Raw genomic sequence first — 20,908 nt, 5'->3', positions numbered from 1 at the left:
TCCAGTGTCTGGAAGAATGGCTCATTTAAGATGCACTGTTGAGCTCGAATGTGAAGAATCACTGAAAAACACAGTGGATGAACGGTCCGTAAGTATCGTTGGTCATTATCCGATGTCTGTGTAGGAGGTATTCCGGACGGAGTAGATGCATGGTGGCACAATAACTACGCAATCTCTTTAGTGCAAGCTAGAGTCCAGGTGTCCACAACTTCGGGAGCTGCCGAGCTAATTTCTCCGTCGCAAGCTGAAAGACGCGTGCCAGCCGCTGCCGCAAACAATAGCGAGGTAAGGTCGGTACCTTACGTTGGCCACTACCGTACCTTGATAATATTGATAACATCTACAGACTGCTTTCTCAGACATGACCACGGATCCCAGGCAAACTAGACTTCATGCCGCAATAATACAGTCTTAACGACTTAATTTCGCTATACATGTTGATCTCCTTGCAAGCCGGCACCGAATTCTCTCGTCCAAATGTCAGCACCAGGGTTTGATGATGTATGTATGCTCTACGACTCCGAGATGCAAGTTGAGACTTACCCAGTTTCTCAGTGCCGAATGGCACTTACCACAGCACACTATGAGCAAGAATATGAACGAGCAGTGGGGCGGACAACGCTTGTTCTAGAGATCGAGCGAGGTCGGGAAATACGTATGGAACAATTATTTCTCCAGTTCGAAAACGATAGCCTACACTTGCAGCTAGAGGAGACCAGCGAAGAATTAGTCAGAGCCAGAGAATCTGAATCGTGCCTACGCGTCCAATTCAATAAAACCCTCATTGAAGAGAATCGCTTAAAGAATATGCTCGCTGCCTCGTCACATGAAATAGAGAGCCTTCGTGTATGTTGCCATTATACCTTGACCTGGTGGAACATCACCTCTGACTTTTAGGATAGGGCGAACTTGCTTCGCTGGGCAAGACTGCCGTCGAATCTAAGAGATTAGTAGACGAGAATATTCGCCTATCGAAAGAACTTTCCAACTTGCAATTAGAAGCGGAGCGGTTTAGGGTACAAAGCATCTCTTCCCAGAATACCGTCGCCGAAAAACAGGCATTGAGGCGCCAACTGATTACGGTCGAAGAGCAATTGGAGAACGAAAAGCGCGCCCACGAACGTGCTCAGTCCCAACAGACTCGTCAGGCAGGGGAAATTGCCAATTTGTCTTCAAGACTTGAGGAAGCACGTAATGAACTTGCAGAGCAAATACAAGCTCGAGAACGACAAGAGCGTAGTGCTTGTCAGCAAAAACATGAAAGCGAAGCTCAGCGCGCAGCTCTTGAAGAAAGGATCGAGGATCTCAATCGGAAATTGCGGCAAGTCAAAGATCAACTCCAAGAAGCTCAGAGTAACGGTCAACAGCGCCATAATAATCTCAAAGCAACTCAAAGTCCTCAGCCCCATGCAAAATCTCGAGCTCCTCCTAATCGAACGATGGGCACCCAATTTGTTCCCGCACTGACCATTGCTACGCCAGGGGCGATCAAGTCTTGGAATAAAGGCATCAAGCAACCAACAGCTTTGCCTGGTGATAAATCGTCTTTCTCGATTACCCCATTTTTGAAACGCGCGAGTGAACCTCAAAATCCTTCGGTTAGTTCTGATGACGATTTAAATGAGCTACACACGGTCCCTGTGTGCGCGGGGACACCTGGGAAAGTTTCCAGTGACAAAATGAGTTTCGCTGAGAATGCAACTATCAGCAGTCCACCGCAAGAAGACGAGCTGTTGTCCAGGGAGGCACTGTCTTCAAAGCGGTCGAAACTATCCCACCAAATTGGTATCAAGTCAAAAATGGCCGGAGCAATAGCGTCCAGGTCACGCTCCCCACAGACTGATGTCGAACCCCTTGCAGAAGGTGACGGTGTTTCAAAGAACAAGGCCCCTGGTCATGGTCAGATGAAGTTGAAGAGGCGTAAATTGGGGTTCCAGCGAGATAGGAACTTGTTTGAGGATGAAGAAGACCGGGACAACCAGGATATCAGAAAGCCAGGGCGTAAACTTGCTCCTGGTCCTGGACGAACTTCCCGAGACGAAATACAGTTAACCGCCCAATCCAGTATAATGCACGGCCGAGGGTTTGGTGCCCCTACGGGTTTCTCCCCGTTAAAGCGAGACAGAAAGAGAATGTAGGCAGTGGGAAACCTTGAATAAATGTAATGTTTGTCCATAGCGGTAGTCCTTGATTCTAGTAGTGCTGTACTCCATCGTTTACCTGCGTTCCTCTTTCATGATTGTGGATTCATGTTTCACCTTGGAAAGGTTTCGATATCCGGTTCAATATTTGCATAATTCGCTGGCCAGCATTGTTTCAAGTGCAGTGACCGGAGGGGGTTGACCAGTGGCTCTGATTTATATATCATGAACTGCTTGATCTACAGAATGTCGTCTCCAGAATGTCATTTATTCATTGAAAGTAAAAAGGCCCGCCACTGTATCAAACCACAACGTAATTCCAGGTTGATAAGAGGAACAATAATTAGACTAGTCGCTGTGTTAATGAGGGTGTATGGGGTTGACTCCATGTATGTTTTAGGGCACAAAAGGCAAAAAACCTAGTTGGGCTATATCTAGGGGAGTGTACCCCTCACATCCCGATCTGTCTATAATGCGTAGCTCCAATGTCGCAGCTGTTGGTGTCAATCAATTAAAACTTGTGTTCGGACAGGGAACAGCATGTGTTTAATGAAAGGAAATAGCGGGTGGGATGATACGTACCTATACTCTAGGTTTAGTTATGTAAAACCCTCTGACATAGACAGACCAATAATCATTATTACTATCATGTCGTTGACAGATTACTCAATAGTTCTCCACCCTTATCTAGGATTTTCACATGACACCTGTTACTACAATATCTTCAAATGTCCTACATTCTTTGAACACAATCTACTAAAGCACTATCTACTAGAAGTATACTATCTACAGAGTTTATCTACTGGTACTTTTTCTTTTCCTTTCCTCGTCACTTCCATCATCGGGACGGGTTAGAGTTGCAGTATCTATATTGTATCACACTGATAATCAAGGACGGCTCAATCCAGTAATACATTGACGAGATCCCACCCTCCAAAATTTCCCGCAGACACAAATCAAATTGGGTACTTCACATTGAAAGATCTCAGCACCATGTTCTTTTCGTCCCGCCCAACCAAGACTATAAGACTCGAGATCAGTGATATAACGTCTCTCCTCATATTCAAGAGACATTCATCCTCGAAGAGATGGCAAGCACGTCAGATCAAAGACCGTTTTACAAGGGCTGCGGCAGTACAAGGCTTGAAGAGCCGTGCAGCTTTCAAATTATTGCAGGTATGGATTACTCGAACTTTACTGTTCGCTGTACGCTAAACACGGGTAATTTTAGATCGATGAGAAATATCACATTTTCAAGAGTGGGCAAACAGTGGTGGATCTGGTATACCGCCCCTCTCACTTCTATATCTGGGCATCCAGGCTGACCTCTGATATTCTCATCAGGGATACGCCCCCGGCTCCTGGTCTCAGGTCTGTTTGATCTCGCACCAATTTTGATATACATCTAACTCTCTCAGGTGGCAGCGACTCGAACTCAACCAAACGGTCGAGTCCTGGGCGTAGACATAATCCCAGCACAGCCCCCCAAAGGGGTCTCTACCATACAGGGCAACTTCCTTGCCCCAGATATTCAGGCTTACGTTCGTGAGTTCCTCCGCGACCCTTGTAGAGGCAGGCCGCGTTCTCCTGGTCCGTGGGACGGAGACGAACACAATACGACCGTGAGTTCGACCGCGAGCCTGGAGCAAAATAGCGAGTGCATCGGAACAGATACGGGCAATCTTCCCCAAAGTGATGCCGTGTCGGAGAGAACAGTAGATGTGGTTTTAAGCGATATGTGTGCTCCCTGGTTCCAAACCACCGGCTTCTGGAAGCGAAGTCTAAGTGACCCTTATGATAGGATGATGAACACAAGCGGCGTGAATTTTCGAGATCACGCCGGCAGCATGGTACTCCAACAAAATATCCTCATACTTATCGTCCATAGTTGACTGACCTGATAGGACCTCTGCCGTGCCGCATTGCAATTCAGCTTCGACACCCTAAGGACGGGAGGTCATCTCATTTGCAAATTTTATCAAGGGGTCGAGGACAAAGAACTAGAGAGACAGTTCAAAGCACTCTTCCATAGAGTGCACAGGATCAAGCCAGAGTCTTCACGCAACGTACGCGCCGGATATATCGAGTATTGCTATCGTCATCACGCACTAACTTGCGCAGGAATCAAAGGAAGCGTACTTTGTTGGCCTCGACAGAAGGAATAACGCGTCGAAGAATGAGGTCCTCATGCAGTCCTAAATCAGAACCCACCAGCCAGATGTAGCTCTAATCTCCTTCTCCTGCCCTACCGTGCGCACTTGGTATCGGATCACCGAATTCCTAGATGATCTCCTCTTCGTTCTCAAGCGACTCGTCCCACTCGATGTCATCTATCGTTTCTTCTGCTCTTGCTTGGACCTTCTGTTGTGTCAGCGATCCATCTCAACAGAAACCGCCTTGTTGATGGCCAGTCCAAGAGATTTATGGGTCGGGGGTGGGTGATTTGCGCGGGCCGGGGAAAAGCAAGACGAGGAATAGAGGGTAGGTTAAAAGAGGCTTCTCGTGACTGACCTCCCTAAGACCACTCAACTCCTCCAGATATCCGGGCTCGTTCAAGGCTTTTACCACAAATTCCCAGCCCTGCTCATTGTATGCCTTGACGATGTTTATGGAACAGGCGCTACAACAGTCATAGCTTCTTCCTATAACCGAAATGTTTTCGAAGGACGAAAGAAATCCCCTGATTTGGTGTGGCACCAGACCAAGAGGGTGAGAACCGCGGTCATTGTTTGGCGAAGCAGCTGGGGCCGCAGCACCTTGAGGGTGCTGTAGAAGTGAAATGAGCAGCTCAACCGCCAAGGCCGACGCTATCGTGGCTACACCTGGTCGAGTAACGGTGCATTGTTGATCAAGTGTCTGGTCTCTTACAGACTTGAAAAAAAAAAGTCAGTCGCATAGAGAGATGAGCCTTGGGAATGGTGGCTTACGTTCATCGGTGCAACTACGTCATTGCAAAAGTAGCAGCCAAGCTCTAATGTTGGGTCTGCATCGTTTCTGACGCCGTGTCGCATGACCACAAAAGAATCGAATCCAAGCGCTGCATTCATCACGATCTTTCCCGCCGCCTTACCAATGACAGTTGGAAGCCAGCGCGATTCTCTCGTGTCCATGAGAAGGAAAATAACGTCGTGGTCATCTACTAGAGCCTTGAGAATGTTGAACTCTTTTCGTGTGTTCTCCGTATCTGTGATGGGATGGCCAGCCATTGGCACCGAAAGAACATGCCCAGTAGCCTCAACACCAGGATAGATTTCCGACAGGGCTTGCGCAGCTCGAATTGCCTTTCTAGCGCCACCTTCTAGGCAGTCTTGAAAGTTGAAAAGTGGCTGCCTCACCGGATTTGAAAAAGATACGGTTCCGTTATCCACGAATGTTATTTTCGTAACCCCCCAAGCCTAGAGGCCAGCAGTTCGGTGAATGTCTGTTCAATAGAAATATGGGAAGACATACCATTAGATTTCGAGCAACATAGCTTCCTAACGTCCCAGCTCCAAGTAAGAGGCATCTGGTGCGTTTGATCTTCTCAAGATCGAGATCCGGGCTGATCCTCCATTTCATGAGTTTCAGATTGAGATCAACGGACTGATCCGCCAGCCTAATCATGCGCCGCGGAGTTAGACGCACATCAATACCTTGAGTGGTACATCCCGTAACCTGCTCACCTCTTAGGATTTAGGTACTCTGTGAGGTCCACTAATCTCCCTGACAGCTTTCCCGCTGAATTCCGTTCCCAGCCAGTCACTTTGGGCGCCCCGTTCGCTGTTTCAGGAGAACTCGCTGGCTGTGACACCGGTTGAGTTTTGCATTCCACTGTGACTACCATGCTGCGACCCATTTCGCGACGTATATCGCGATACCTCAAAATCTGGGCTCTTCGTAGACCCCAACGTCGCTTGATGAGAAATAGTAGATTCCTCAGCATCCAACCCGGCGCATCGTCGTAGTTCGAAGGATCGGCAAAACAAATGAAGCTATCCTCGAATTGCGCCCCATCGAAAAACCCGCTCTCATAACTTGCTAGAGAAGCAATCTTCCAGTTGTTTCCGGCGGTCTGCTGCGAACTCGCCAACAATGTCCCATCTGCTCTTTCGGACGTCCCCCTGGCATCATGCCCAGCTCTGCCATCAAACTCGCAATACTTCCTCGCGAGGAAGAAGCCTCGCTGACAAGCTTCGACGCTGCGGGACCACGTCTGCACTGCTTCCACAAGAGTCGAACTTTCAAAAGTGGGTAAGGCCTTGAATGATGCMCCATTAATCGGTTGAACCGGAGTATGGCCAATGATCTCCCCAGCATTTGTTACAGGAGCCCAGGAAGGGGTTGAATGAAGTGCAGGAAACGCGAACCAGTAGTGGAACTTATACTTCTTGAGATCCGCGAATGACAGTATCATGAAGGAAGATAATTTTGACGGACACATGTAGATGCTGCCGTCCTCTATGGCATCTCGTATCTTTCGGGAATATCATTAGTAAACTTCATTGAACCTTTTGCACCGTGACGCTGACCGTTTGCCCGGCTTGTTGCAGCATCTGAGGCTTATTAATGTCGCGGTATTCTTCAAAAGTATTAAAATTTTTGATCGTCCCTTCAGCTCTGTAATAACCTTCCGGTACCCTGATGTAATCCATGATCAATTAGCAATCATACCCTCTGGACCCTACATATCACCGAGATAATTGTAAAAGGAAGTAGAAGTTGAGCTCTGACTATGGACTCACTCGTCGCTGGTGAGGGCATTTCCATGTATTTGCATCCGACAAGAATTATTCGGTGCGTCTGTAGGGCGCAGTTCGTACAGGCCTAATACTTTGCGAGCAGAGTCATCGAGTTTGTCACGGTCTATCTTCAATGTAGCTAGAGCTGTGTAGAAAGGAAGTTCAATGTCCGAAGCAAATGGAGCGTACTGCATTTTGTACGGTTATAACGCCGGGTGGATGTTTTAGGACCCTGGGTCCTATCTCAGTAATTTAATAAGTGAGCCGCAGGTATATCTGGATCTGTTTCTGCTAATAAAGGCTCTGATTATTATGAGAGCGAAACTGTTCAAGTGGTACCAGACGGTGGAGTAATAATACCTAGGAAGTATATGAGAAGAGTAGTAGTAATAAATGACAGCGGGGCTGATAAGACGGGCAAGGCTAACTTCCCGGATTTATAGCATATTACAAGAGGTACTCACATGCATATAGATCATAAGTGCTCCGTACAGCAACGTGACATTTCCTCTTCCCCGTTATTCATCATTCCTGACCACCTGACTAGGTCAGAAATAATAATGGTCATGGGCCAACCCTATCCACAATCCGTCACTTCGTCCATTACTCCCGGAAGTTCTGACAAAAGGAAAAAGACACTCTCGATAACTTGAGATAGATCACTTGTAAACTATGTATACCTAAGGTACTTTGCGATCATTCTTATTGCTGGTAAATTCTTACTATCCTCCGGAGTTTGCTCTTTTAGGCCCTGTAAGATGTTACTATTCACTCCTAGTTTACGTGCATACTTGGATCATACCCAGTCTGCCATCTCGCGGAGTCGTTAACAGGCAGTATCTAGTATTATCTACTATAATACCAGACTAATGGAGCCAGGAATATCTAGACAGGATGGCGGATGAATGGTGCAGACTAGGGTAGTCTCCCTGCCTTCTTGTTTGGGAATTCGCAAGCTTATTCATAGTTGTTTTGTTGACCCACGCAGCGAAGTAAGTTATCTACTGTCTGTTGCCAGATACTCTGTACTGCCAGGCTCTTCCTTTCTCGGTATATTTCTCATTCATGTATTAATACTATCCTGTGGTCTATGCTTATTTCTGATTTCTGTTACTATTAAACTTACCTTCAGCTGTACTCTTAGATGTTAATATATATAATATTGAGAGGCTACACAATGTGGGTTTTGTTGATAATCATACATTCATGACGCTAGGTTCTCCCTGCCCCACTAAGTACATCCTGCGCGGCTAGGCTGGTGCTTATAATTTGGATCTTAATTATTATTATCTGTACGGAGTAGGTTCTACGTATCTCTGGTTACCTCAGCGCGATTGTGTTTGAAAAATCAACTGCATAGCCCACTGGTATCAACATCAGCTTGTAATGTGTTAATAAGAGGGATTAAAACAAATCATTACGATACTGATTGAAGGATCTGCCACTTCACACAAATCTCACCAGGCATCCTTTGCATCTTCCTGTCAGGTCCAAGAAATGCTGATTGGCTTGTGTGGAGGTTAGTATGAACCCTTCATGACAAAAATATTCCACCGCATGATGGACTAATGACACTGGAGGGGAAAGGAATATGCTCAGGCAAGCACGCCATCGCAGATTACCTCATTGAACATCAAGAGTTCCAACTCCTGGAGTTGAACAACAAAAACTACCCTCGGATAACTGATAACCCAGAAGACGATCTTCGGTTACAAGCTTCGGAACTCAGCAACAAGAGGAATTCGGAATTCTTATTCGACAGCGTCGAATCCCTCCTAGACTTTGCAACGAAAAGATGGAGGGAGCGCTGGGTCACAACGGATATCTGGGATGCTGCGACCATAGAGCGTTTTCTTCAACGACCATTTTTCCTCCTAGTGAGCGTTGATGCGCCAGTTAGTCTTCGGTGGAAGCGCTTCACAGATAGGTAATTCCCCTGCCAAGAGCCTATGCATTCAACAATTTATGCTGTATGGAAACATAATATTTCACTCCATTTTTAGGTGTCGAAGGAGACAGCTTGATCCTCCTCCGCTTGAAAGATTTGTTATATGGAACGATCGGCACCTTTACGATAAAGAAATCGGACGCGCCTATCTGACGGATCGTGCGCAAATGCGACTGTTCAACTCATGCTCTTCTTTGGAGGAACTGCATGCTGCTCTAGAAGCCTTGAATCTCGCTGATGAGCAACGTCTACGTCCAAATTGGGACCAGTATTTCATGCAACTAGCTTCACTCGCCGCGCAGAGAAGCAATTGCATGAAGAGAAGAGTGGGCTGTGTGCTCGTTAGGGAGCGTCGTGTAATCAGCACCGGATACAATGGGACTCCTCGGCATCTTACCAACTGCAACGAAGGTGGATGTATGAAATCTCCCGAAGGCGTTGCAGCTTTCCTTTGATCTTCTCGTGCTTTTTCAAGAGAAACTTACATCGACCAGGTCCACGGTGCAACCGTGGAGAAGGAGGAGGTGTTGGTCTATCAACATGCCTTTGCCTTCATGCCGAAGAGAACGCTTTGTTGGAAGCAGGCCGAGAGCGTATACGTGAAGGCTCAATACTCTATTGCGATACGTCAGATTCCCCAGCCCCTGCTCGTTGCTTTCCAGATGTTGATGATCCGTAGATGCCCTTGCTTGACTTGTACAGTCAAGATCGCTCAAGTCGGTATATCGGAAGTCGTGTATTCCCAAGGATACAATATGGACCAAGAAGTTTGTCTGAATCACCACACTTTAGTAAACGCAGCTAACGGGAGGCAGAGTGCTGCGATCTTGAAAGCTGCTGGAGTATGTCTGAGACAGTTTTCCCCGGTAAGCTACACGGTCCCTTCCGGACTCAACAAAAAGGGCTTACACAAATGTAGCCTCGAAACGGCCTCATCTATCTCCAAAATTCTCAGAACGTTGCTTCGGATTTGCCATTGATCATCAGTCTTTCCGGTGGGAATGATATTTTATAGAGCGCTTGTTCACGATATAGCGTTTCGTTCGGCCAAGCGATATCCACAGACCGCCTGACTTAAAAACTCAAGATTGTTTTGCATCAACCATTGCAATAAAGGGGTATAGCAAAATAACAAATACAGGGGAGCATTTTTCCATTGGTCAGGACAGATTTATTATCTCATTCATACCTTAGTGGGTTCCAATGTCTGCCGGGCCACAGCGGCCGACCATCAGGATAAGATCACTTCTGGATAGAATATACCCTTGTACAATAATCTAAGAGACTGCATTATCAGCTAGCTTCGGACTCTGCGAACCCAAAGTAGTAGTGGATTCTAAGGCGGTCAGCTGTCTAGAATATTGATGTGGGCAGGCGGGAAAAAAAAAAAGTTAACTACCTTAGTTATCATTTTGAATAATGACTCAGCTAAATGCCCCCGCCGTGGTGGGGAGGGATGTTTGACAATAAATGAGGAGGGTGATTATTCTTCTTCTCAAGCCACTTTCATTCATTCATTCTCTCTGTCCCCGAGTGCCTGCGGGCTTACCCAAGCCAGACAGAGCCTGTGATCCCGTCTCTACTCGACTCCAGTATTGAAGTACAGCACCTTATCTTACGGCTTGAGGTACCGGACTGCCGCCATGCCGACTGTTCACCTGCTCGATTATGTCGCGGGAAATGTCCGCTCGTTGGTGAATGCGATCAACAAAGTTGGGTTCGATGTTGAATGGATCAAGTCCCCGGCCGATATTAAAAATGCCGATGTGCGCACTCTTCTCTGCTGATAGTCTTGTTTCTGCTGCTGCACGATCCACAACTGACATATGCCATCGTAGAGACTCATGGTACCCGGAGTTGGCCATTTCGGCCATTGCCTCTCTCAGCTTTCCGAAGGTGGCTTCCTGGAACCGATCAGACAGCACATAGAGCTGGGGAAGCCCTTTATGGGTATATGTGTTGGTCTGCAGGCGCTTTTCGAGGGTTCTGAAGAAGATTCTGACACCCCCGGATTGGGGCTGATCCCACAACGAATGCAGAAATTCAACGCTGACACGAAGAGCGTGCCTCACATAGGCTGGAATTCTGCTATGAATACAACCTCTGAGCGGCAAACTTTCTATGGGTTGAACCCGAACAGCAAATATTACTACGTCCATTCCTTCGCAGCTCTCTACAAGGCCGGCGTATTAGAGAACGAAGGCTGGTCAGTTGCTACGGCCACGTACGGTGATGAAGAATTTATTGGCGCCATTGCTCGGGAAAACGTCTTTGCAACGCAGTTTCATCCAGAGAAAAGCGGACAAGCTGGATTACGGACTCTCCGTGCGTTCTTGAATGGTGACAAATACCAGCCAATCGGAACGGAGGGTCTGGAGGCAGGAAAGAGGGAAGACGGGTTGACCCGCAGGATCATCGCCTGTCTTGATGTCCGTACGAATGATGCTGGTGATCTGGTCGTCACGAAAGGTGATCAATACGATGTGCGAGAGAAGGTCGGCGTGGACGCAGGAGGTCAGGTAAGAAATCTGGGGAAGCCGGTTGACATGGCAAAGAGGTATTACGAGCAAGGGGCGGACGAGGTCACCTTCCTCAATATCACGTCTTTTCGGAATTGCCCGCTCGTAGATACCCCAATGTTGGAAATATTGAGAAGAACGTCGGAGACCGTCTTTGTTCCTCTGACAATTGGAGGCGGTATCAAGGACACTATCGATCCTGACGGGACTCACATTTCTGCTCTGGACGTTGCTACAATGTATTTCAAGTCTGGGGCCGATAAAGTCAGCATTGGATCGGATGCAGTCATTGCAGCTGAGGAGTACTACCATCGCGGCGAAAAGCTTACTGGAAAAACTGCCATCGAGACAATTTCGAAGGCTTATGGAAACCAAGCTGTGGTTGTGAGTGTTGACCCCAAGCGCGTTTATGTCACAAGCCCGGATGACACCGAGCACCACACGATCAAAACGAAGTACCCGAACGCTAGCGGCCAGACTTATTGCTGGTATCAGTGCACAATCAAGGGTGGCAGAGAAAGTCGTGATATTGACGTCCGACAGCTAGTGAAGGCTGTTGAGGCCATGGGTGCTGGCGAAATTCTACTGAATTGTATCGACAAGGACGGAAGTAACAGTGGATTTGACTTGGAGTTGATCAACGATGTCAAGGCTGCTATCAAAATCCCTGTCATTGCTTCAAGTGGCGCTGGCGTGCCAAAGCATTTCGAAGATGTTTTCCGATATACAGCCACCGATGCGGCATTAGGTGCTGGAATGGTATGAGCCGCCTTCACCGTCCCATTGTTTCTCAGCTAACGAGGCCACAGTTCCACCGTGGCGAGTTTACTGTTGGGCAGGTCAAGGAACACCTTCGGAACGAGGGTTTTCTAGTCCGCAACTTCGAAAGCGACGAATGATGGCATACAGTTTGACGGCCGCCCATCTTGCGCCCTTGTTAGCCCATTGCAGTCAGTATTATGAAGTTCTAGCTAATAGAGTTCGCGATCAGAGAAGAGCGGCGTGCTTGAGTCAATGCTTGTATGATTTTAACTGTATATAGAATGACTCACATCAAAATTACACCAAATGGTGCCATTGCGTCGATATTTATTTTCAGATACAGAATTCTTACATGAAAACGGGAAATCTCGATTTAACCAACCCCATATCTACATGGCAGCGACGGCCTAGGGACTGAAAGGACGCGTCACATGATGTAGGGGACGCACGCTTTGACAATAGGGTTGCTTATAAAACAAGGTCACATGACCAAACCGAACGCCTCAACTCATCGCAGCAAATTTCATCCACGCGTGGAGTAGATACTCTAATCATCTCAAGTTCCCCTCCGTCCGTGCTGAAGGACAACACTCTCCTTCTCTTAACATAATTCGGTTGTGCTATAGATTACCCTTCTCCTCCTTTCTGCTTGCTGTTAATGTGACTTGAACCTCGTTCATCTTATTCCGTTACCTCCATTATTTGTACTTTGGCAACTGTCCAGTAGGCCCAAGAACGCCACCCGGATCTACAGCCACTGCTATTCACTTCGTTCAACTCCTGTTCCCTCATTTTGCTGTCATCTCAGGGTTGCATGCCAGTGGTTAATCTCCAGACGCGATCAATTATTCATTCGCTGCGGGACATTTTTCTCAGGGAATAGCTCGGACGTCAGGTTTCGTGGGCAAACAGGACATTTGTGACCTTCCTGTGGTCTTGGGGTTGGCAAGAGCTTTGAATTCTCTGACCCACTGTTCCTCACTGCAGATCAGCTGCTTCTTAACTTTCATCATCAACAGGTCCAAGTTTATTTGTATACAGTAACTCGCAACAGTTACTCTTTGGACCGAAGGGAAGTCTTTCGAAAGTACAGTTATCGAGCATTGCCATTTCACTCCCGTCTTCGTGATCTCTGGACTTACCTGAAGAGAGGAAAATTGAGTCACCGTCTGTTATTGGCGATCTGCCATCCAATTCAGTGTTACTTCCTTTCTCTCCGTGATTTTTCCTGTCACTTGTATGCTTCAATTTGAAGAAAAGTGTCGTCCCTTCTATTTTGATCTAATTACATTCACAAACTCACTTGCTGGACGCGCAATTCAATACAATGTCATCCTCTGTTCACTTCAAGTTCAAGTCTCAAAAAGAGCCTTCAAGGGTAACTTTCGACGGGACCGGTATATCTGTTTTTGAATTGAAACGTGAAATTATCAATCAGAGTAGATTGGGCGATGGGTCGGATTTTGAATTGTCTATTTACAATGAGGATACAGGCGAAGGTAAGCTCTGTGGTTTTGTCCCCATTCCTTCTCTTCGAGCTGGTGTCTGGAAGGAAATCCCAGGAAATTAGGAAAAAGGAAATAAAAAAAGGCATCATCGCTGACTTATGCTTGCAGAGTATGACGATGATACCACAATCATTCCCCGTTCCACTTCTGTTATCGCTCGGAGGTTGCCTGCCTCTCGGCCTGGCAAAGGCGGCGCTGCTCGTTATGTATCTGGGAAAATGCCCGTTAGCGCTCGCAGCGCGCCTCGTAATGATGCTTCAATGTCGACCCGAGCTATATCAAATACTACCAACACAGTGAGCAACAGCGTTTTAGAGCTCAATAACGCGCAGACAGAGGAGGAGAAGATTAATGCTCTTTTCAATCTGCAAGCTAGCCAATGGAAAGAGCAACAACAGGAGATGGCAAAGTATGCATATACCTATTACATGCCGACGTAGTGCTAATGGACGTCAATAGTGCAACGCCTGTACCCTTCGGTCGTGGGAGAGGAAAGGCCGTCAATGTCCCTGATCACCCACCGCCTCCTGGATATCTCTGCTACCGCTGTCGGGAAAAAGGTGAGACAACCAATGTTGAATCTCGGAATCAAGGTTAACCGATATGTTTGTCTAGGCCACTGGATCCAAGCGTGTCCGACTAACAATGATCCAAAATTCGATGGCAAATACCGAGTGAAGAGATCTACTGGTATACCACGCTCACTCCAAACGAAGGTTGAGAAGCCGGAATCATTGGCACTCGATGGGTCGAATGAAGATCTTCGAAATACAGGTGTCATGGTTAATGCTGATGGTGATTTCGTCATTGCGAAGCCAGACAAAGCAGCTTGGGAGTTGTACCAGGAGAAGGCCAAAGCTTCTTCAGCAGCGGCGGCAGAAGCGGCAGCAGCGGAGTACAGCAAAGAATTGCAATCCTGGGGTTTGGAGTGCCCTATTGATAAACGTATGTTCCTAGAGCCCACTAAGACGCCATGCTGCCACCGAACTTACTGCAATGATTGTATTACCAATGCATTGATTGAGAGTGATTTTGTTTGCCCTGGCTGCGCCACAGAAGGTGTTTTGCTTGACAATCTTTCGGTGGATGAGGAGGCTGTTTCGAAAATCAAAGCCTTTGAGAATGAAAAAGCGGACTCGAGAAAAGACACGCAGAAAAATCTCACAGTGCATGATAGCTCATCCAACAGTAAAGGGTCTGATTCAGAGAGAACTGTCGCTGCGGAAAAGGAGCCATCATCATTGCCGTCAGTCAACGGCGCTCTGGACCCGGCTACAAAGAAAAGACCAGCGGACGAAAAGCCCCCGAGCACCGACCATGAAGGATCGAATCTGAGCCCGTCGAACAAGAAGCAAAAAGCTGATCCCATTGCCCAGGCGGCCACCGTGTCGACAAACCCACAAACTCAGGATTCTTCGAATGAGGTCTCATCCATCACCCACGACCAGCCAATGCCTTTTGGTTTTGGCTTTATGAATCCGCAAAGCATGCCTACAATGCCATTCACTGAGGCTGGGTTCATTGGTGGAGGAATGGGGTTTATGAATCCTTTGGGCCTTCCTACAAATGGTTTCCCAAATAATATGAATCAAGCATGGAATCCAATGAATACTCTGGGATTCAATTCACTTCAAGATGGCATTTATGGTAGTCAACAGAGTGGTGCAATGAACGGATACGGTCAAGCAAACATGTACTCCAACATGGGGAATGCCTCGATGCAGATGATGGGCATGAACCAGATGGCGGGGCCGATCCCACCAAATGCGGGTTTTCAGCAGGGCCCAGGCGTTGGCCACTTCTCGAATCAACAACGGACTTCATTTAGCTCACCATTCGCGAGGGAAGAAGACTCCCCGTATTTCAGACAACCCGTGAATCCTCAGCGACACCAAGGAAGACACAGAAGAATAAGACCAAGCGATTATCGTGAGTTATAAGACCGTGTGGTAGGATACATGTACATCGCAGCATGCTGTATCATCACTTCCACATCTCTTATTCCTGTCGGTTCTTTCTCAGAAGACCCTCGGAGTGTAGATATTCTCGAGTCCTCATTTTTTCTACTTCAATTTCAGCGAATGGAAAATTTCCCTTTACAGGCTTTCATATAATGTTCTGAACGGAATCGTTTCGTTTGATCCACAGAAGTTTATTTTATACTCAAACCACCAGCAAAGTCTAAGCAGCCTTGAATTGTTGTGATACGCAAATACGTTATAGTTAGTACTGGGCCAATGTTTTGACAACTGAGCAGGAAACTATCAGGGGAATCTAGCAGGATTGGGCAGGATACGAAGACCAGTTACGTAGATGCCCCACGATGAAGTGTAAAATTACCTTTACATAATCGTTAGCGAAATTTCTGTTCCCTAAGGTAGCAAGCTTTGTTTCTCATAATATGGTCATTTTCATCGCTGTTTTGCTTTAATCAATTCAATCAGTTTGATAGAATATTCCAGGGCCGACAAGTCGATACTCAGGAGTAGTAATGATCTGGCCAGTCTCCACTGATTAGGGATAGGTAGGCTAGATACGAATTACGAAGCACGAAGTAATGAATTAGCGGCCTAGTGACAGCCCAAGATTGGCGGAGTTCCTTTGCCGACGGAGCCTCGTATGGCTAACACTTACGGAATTCATCTCCTCATCAGAACCTCGATCCTACCCCTGTTATCTCGCTGCGCTCAATCAGCAAAGTGACATTATCCGAAACCCCATTTGCCCCAAATCAAGCACCAGTACTTACTATCATATCATTAATTGCTCTTCCAACACTACCTGGATAATATCTACTTACAATAAGCCCTTGTCAAATCTCTGCCACCGTCAAGATTTAGTCCACACAAGAGCTATCGCTATGGCTAGATCCATCAATAATCAAAGTAGTAGCTCCAACCAGCTTCAACGGTCCTTTGGCATTACTTCCCAACCTAGCGTACTCGCAAGCTGCTACAGCGTTGATGCTTTGACTTCCATCGTCAGCGGCTTCCACTACTGCACCACGACGGGGGCCGGTAAGATTTGCCCACTTTTAAAATCCAATATTCTGCATCATGATGTACGCTGACATCTGCCGTTATTGTATAGGAGCACAGTGGTATCCCTGAGGTCCCCTCAGGGTCTAAAACCCCCTCTTCAAGTCCTCCCCGCTCGCTACCCGTTCCTTCGTACGTAGGGAGCAGCTGGCCGGGCAATCAATTGCCTGAATACAAAGGGGAGGCAACGTATACCATTCCGGAAGAGTGTGAGAGGCTCTTCTGCGACAAATTGCGCGCGATTTTCATTGGTGAGATGAAGTTCGCGCAGCAAGAGTCGCCTGGGATGGATGCGTACCAAAGCCGGCCGAACTGGACCGGGCATGAAAAAAGGCCAATTCGAAACTGGGTCGAAGTTTGGGACTACGTTGGCGATGCAATTTATCGAGGTTTTTTGACTGATATGAATGATGAGCGGACATTATTCTTGTTCTTCAAAGACAGTGTGCTTGGCCACAATCTCAAAGCTGGGTAAGTTCTTGTAGTCCAATGAAAGTTTCAGCGGAATCTCTACTACTTCCTTCGGGACTGACGTCTATTCTTTCTCTTTCCAGGTTGATGGCTCTGTTCGAGCTAGCCAGCATGCCTATGTTTGAGTGTTCTCAGATTGTTGCGTGCGTTCCCCGTTCGCAGGAGGTAACAGATTCCGAGATTGTACGAAACCTGGGATGGTGTGGTTTCAATCTGACAACGTTGAAACCTTGGATGACTGAGCAGTGTGTTGAGCACTGCCTGAGCACAAAATGGCTTTTCCTATGTGCAGAGGTCTGACAACGACAAGTCATTTGACGATCCCTCATTTTTATAGAACTTCTGGCGTCTTCACTTTACCGTCTGACGTCGGTGTCCCCCATTTCTAGGGAGGAATTAATCATATTTCAAATGTACTGCTTTTACGTAACCTATGCTTTATGAAGATTAGTACTAAGTAGGGACTTTCTGCTTCGATATGATTGTACTGGCGTCCTTTGGCAAAGCAATCTTTTATATATCATAGGGAAAGTGCAGTCCTGAATTTACAATTCTTATAGCAAAACAGAAGTTTGTGATACATCCTTGTTACTACCTTACTATGTAATTTAGGCTGGTAAGGTAGTCTGTAGTTCTAGGTGTGACACTGAGTTTGCCTCGTTGATACTGTATCCCTTGAAATATCTTATCGAATAGCATCTATTCTGCAGTAATGCTGTCTTCATATCTGCATGTTATATTGATGTCTAGAAATGTGAATGTGAAACATTTTCTGATTGGTAAAGGCTCTTCCATCCCCGGCACTTCAGTTAGTTTGCATGCTGAGACAGTCTATGACCTCAGTGTGACCCGGTGCAAAGTCAAAACTTGGTAAGCTCTTTATGGAGCATTTAATCAATTATCTACCTGAGCTCGCACCGCGTATAATCCCTCGACAGAATAACACCAACTCCTACACCCATGTTTCCTAAATTCTTATTACCGTCTATAGTCTTCCATCCAAGGCGCCACAATGCCAACCACGTGCCCTCAACAATGAAAGCAGATACTCATGGTAATGGGAACAATAGATATCTCACTGGGCATGTGTCATGTCTCCGCTGTTCAAAATGTGGAGCCGAGTTGTGTCTCAAACCCCAAATCATCAGCAAAGGGTTTACTGGTCGCCATGGCCGCGCGTACCTCGTCTCTGCAGAGCCTACCGCCAGTGCTGTTTCTATGAGGGGGACAATTTCGCAGGCTGAATCGCTGCCCAACACTGTGATACAGAGACCAGTTCCACGTCAATACGTCACTGGACTCCATACGGTCAGCGACATTAGTTGTGCATTCTGCGGTAATGTGCTCGGCTGGAAATATGTCTCCGCCGAGGAAGAGTCCCAGCGATATAAGGTCGGAAAGTTTATCTTGGAAACAAAACGAATAGCTATGTCGTCATCATGGGAGTACCCTTGCAATACTAATCAACCCGTATCGCCTGGCCTCCTGAGCTCTGCGTCCTCGGAAATCATAAACCGTGATGAGCACATCGAGTTTGACAGCCAGGATGAGGACGAGTGTGAAGACGTATTTGCCGGGATATGGAGCCCGAGTTTGGCTGTGCGCCGAAGGAGCCGGAAGTTGGATCGCCATCTCCCGTTGTTTCGGTTCCCTTCCTGAAGAGCATATTGAGCCCCTGAAGTCATTTCGGGACTTAGCATGATGTCCACAACCATACTTTTGTTTAATTTCATTTCACGCCAGCTTCTTTCCAGTGGTGCGCTGGAATCATAATGACAGTAGTGACGGTTGTATTAGCTGTCTAGAATCGTTGGACCAAGCGCATATGTCAGGTTAGCCACTTATGAAGCCGCTGCATGACATGAAGGTTGGGTATCAAGCGGAAGTCAAAATAAAAAAGGTAAAAAAGAAAGGAAATAGCCTCATAGTGAGACGAGAATCAACAAACTGGCAATCGAGCAACGAGTTATAACATATCATCCAGCCGGAGCGTAGCAGGGCATGGTCACACCGAGGGAAGGCTGGTGAAAACGAAGATGGGCGACAAATCATCATACATTCTCAGTGCTTTCCGTCCGTGCCTTCTTCGTGTTGAACTCGTCCTCATCCTGTGCTGGAGCCGAGCGTTTCTCCGTAGATTCACTTCGCGGCGGACGTTGGATGCTAGCTGGCTTCCTTTTGACAAATGCAGATAGATCCTTGGCGTCTTTTGTAATAGCTTCCAGTCGCGCTTGCTGCTCAACAGCTGGCTGACCTACAATCTGGCCTAGAATTCCTCTAAGCCTCGTATCGCTTTCCTCGTTCTGTTGCTCAACCGACATAGGCGGACGACGAAGATCTAGGAGCTGTGATGCGTGAGTAACTAAGCAACAAAGAAATAGAACGTTCCTTGAGAACTAACTCTCTGCTCCATGTCTTCAATGATCTCCTTGACATTTGCTATTTTCCTTCTCAGAGCTGTCTCTCTGTCTTCGTCCAAGGCGTCTGATACATCCAATCTCTTCTGTTCCTGGGCCATTCTGACTCGACAGCTCTCAATAGCTTTCTCCATCTGAGTCGCAGCCTCTTCTCTCATAGCTTCATCAACCTTGCCATGACGGCCACTGTCCCCTCCAGCAGTGCCTTCGTTGGGATTGTTGACAGATGCGAATTCTAGTGCGAGCGAAAGTTTGTAGTGACACTCCGCAAGGGAAGGATCTTCCATAGAAAACAGTGATTGCCTCAGATCAAGTGCAGTCCTGAGGTCCGCCACCGCATCCGTGAATCTCTCCCCTTCGAGTGAAATCTCTGCCTGTAGATCGTACGTATCTGCGAGGCGCTCCTTGATGTGTTTGACATCGGACACCAGGCCGGCAGATTTTCCCTTCTCACATGATTCCTCTGCTGCGGCCAACTTCTTGTGGTAGAGTATACGGGCCAAGTCCAGGACTTCAAAGGCGTTGGCAAAATCGTCATCGTCATCATCAACACCATCGGCGCCTCCATCGCCCTCTTCTGCCTCAGATTCCGAATCATCGAAATTCTCATCGCCACTGAATTGAAAAAAGGGCTGATTCAAAGTCTGTCCAGGATCGGATTTCGAATCTTTGGAATGCTCTTGCTTAGCCACCCCACTAGCGATGGCATTTTTGATAAGGCTCTCGCTAGGCACATGCGCGGATGATTTGGAGCTGCTTGCAGGCAGATCATTTGTTTGAGCCTGAGGCTCTCCAGCTACTTTTGACCCTAGGACATCGCTCTTGCTCACCGCCACATTGTATAAAGCTTTGCCGTAGGCGAACAGCAGATCAGCGTTGTCGAGTGACAGTTCACCATTCAGCTCAGCTTGGAGTTCCGTAGCTTGGGAGTAAAGCTCAGCAGCTGCATTGAAGTCCTTGATTGCATCTTTCGCCGCAGCTCGGGCGATAAGATCTTCTAACTGTACACGCTTGGCATCTGCGGTGTTTTTCAGCTTTATCGGGTCCGCTTTTGCTGAGTTAAGCTCTGCCATGACGGTCAGGGCAAGGATACCGTGGATGTAGTAGGCTCGGGAGATCAGCAGGCACTTTTTAAATGATGAGAAATGAAGTACATCCAAATGAGACAGGAAAAGTGGAGTTGCAAAGCTGAGCTCTGCTTCGCGAAACGTTGGAAGGACGAAGTATATCGGCAGAGAGAATTAGTAAGTTCTTAGCCCAAACCTACCTAAGAACTAGTCGCGGACTCATGGCGCGTATGCGCGTGTGGAGCACCCGTAACCACGCGTCTCTCTGGAGGTCCATTAATGGATCTTACGGAGTGCATACATAGTGTTTCGAGTTTTC

The 20,908-nt window shown here is 47.2% G+C and overlaps 8 protein-coding genes across 8 annotated transcripts; 6 read left to right on the top strand and 2 right to left on the bottom strand.

Annotated features, from left to right (window-relative positions):
* Positions 1-561: 561 nt before the first annotated feature.
* Asppvi_007340 (uncharacterized protein) lies at positions 562-2,138 on the top strand (the record flags this gene model as incomplete). Its single annotated transcript, XM_043303227.1, has 2 exons — positions 562-846; positions 903-2,138. 2 exons carry the CDS (start codon positions 562-564, stop codon positions 2,136-2,138), a joined length of 1,521 nt encoding a protein of 506 aa, XP_043159162.1.
* Positions 2,139-3,134: 996 nt separating this feature from the next.
* On the top strand, positions 3,135-4,340 carry Asppvi_007339 (RlmE family RNA methyltransferase; the record flags this gene model as incomplete). The annotated part of the gene is made up of 6 exons (XM_043303226.1): positions 3,135-3,317; positions 3,373-3,423; positions 3,486-3,512; positions 3,560-3,991; positions 4,046-4,207; positions 4,263-4,340. The coding sequence occupies 6 exons, from the start codon at positions 3,135-3,137 to the stop codon at positions 4,338-4,340; spliced, it is 933 nt and encodes a 310-aa protein (XP_043159161.1).
* A 222-nt stretch (positions 4,341-4,562) lies between these two features.
* On the bottom strand, positions 4,563-7,053 carry Asppvi_007338 (putative autophagy ubiquitin-activating enzyme ApgG; the record flags this gene model as incomplete). Its single annotated transcript, XM_043303225.1, has 6 exons — positions 4,563-5,012; positions 5,069-5,536; positions 5,592-5,736; positions 5,804-6,594; positions 6,650-6,758; positions 6,863-7,053. The coding sequence occupies 6 exons, from the start codon at positions 7,051-7,053 to the stop codon at positions 4,563-4,565; spliced, it is 2,154 nt and encodes a 717-aa protein (XP_043159160.1).
* A 1,303-nt stretch (positions 7,054-8,356) lies between these two features.
* Asppvi_007337 (histidine biosynthesis bifunctional protein hisB) lies at positions 8,357-12,225 on the top strand (the record flags this gene model as incomplete). Its single annotated transcript, XM_043303224.1, has 10 exons — positions 8,357-8,378; positions 8,447-8,786; positions 8,863-9,224; positions 9,302-9,434; positions 9,487-9,574; positions 9,623-9,673; positions 9,727-9,802; positions 10,401-10,573; positions 10,646-12,085; positions 12,136-12,225. 10 exons carry the CDS (start codon positions 8,357-8,359, stop codon positions 12,223-12,225), a joined length of 2,775 nt encoding a protein of 924 aa, XP_043159159.1.
* A 1,190-nt stretch (positions 12,226-13,415) lies between these two features.
* Asppvi_007336 (cleavage polyadenylation factor subunit MPE1) lies at positions 13,416-15,536 on the top strand (the record flags this gene model as incomplete). Its single annotated transcript, XM_043303223.1, has 4 exons — positions 13,416-13,587; positions 13,705-14,005; positions 14,056-14,156; positions 14,212-15,536. The coding sequence occupies 4 exons, from the start codon at positions 13,416-13,418 to the stop codon at positions 15,534-15,536; spliced, it is 1,899 nt and encodes a 632-aa protein (XP_043159158.1).
* Positions 15,537-16,456: 920 nt separating this feature from the next.
* Asppvi_007335 (ornithine decarboxylase antizyme) lies at positions 16,457-17,405 on the top strand (the record flags this gene model as incomplete). Its single annotated transcript, XM_043303222.1, has 3 exons — positions 16,457-16,657; positions 16,687-17,105; positions 17,189-17,405. 3 exons carry the CDS (start codon positions 16,457-16,459, stop codon positions 17,403-17,405), a joined length of 837 nt encoding a protein of 278 aa, XP_043159157.1.
* A 660-nt stretch (positions 17,406-18,065) lies between these two features.
* Positions 18,066-18,764, top strand: Asppvi_007334 (yippee/mis18 family protein; the record flags this gene model as incomplete). Its single annotated transcript, XM_043303221.1, has 1 exon — positions 18,066-18,764. One exon carries the CDS (start codon positions 18,066-18,068, stop codon positions 18,762-18,764), a length of 699 nt encoding a protein of 232 aa, XP_043159156.1.
* Positions 18,765-19,156: 392 nt separating this feature from the next.
* Asppvi_007333 (SHNi-TPR domain-containing protein) lies at positions 19,157-20,595 on the bottom strand (the record flags this gene model as incomplete). The annotated part of the gene is made up of 2 exons (XM_043303220.1): positions 19,157-19,450; positions 19,507-20,595. 2 exons carry the CDS (start codon positions 20,593-20,595, stop codon positions 19,157-19,159), a joined length of 1,383 nt encoding a protein of 460 aa, XP_043159155.1.
* Positions 20,596-20,908: the final 313 nt, after the last annotated feature.

The sequence above is a fragment of the Aspergillus pseudoviridinutans genome, assembly GCF_018340605.1.
Source record: "Aspergillus pseudoviridinutans IFM 55266 DNA, scaffold_5, whole genome shotgun sequence".
Taxonomy (NCBI): domain Eukaryota; kingdom Fungi; phylum Ascomycota; class Eurotiomycetes; order Eurotiales; family Aspergillaceae; genus Aspergillus; species Aspergillus pseudoviridinutans.
The sequence above is the reverse complement of the archived record's forward strand: the minus strand, read 5'-3'. Positions and strand labels throughout refer to the sequence as shown.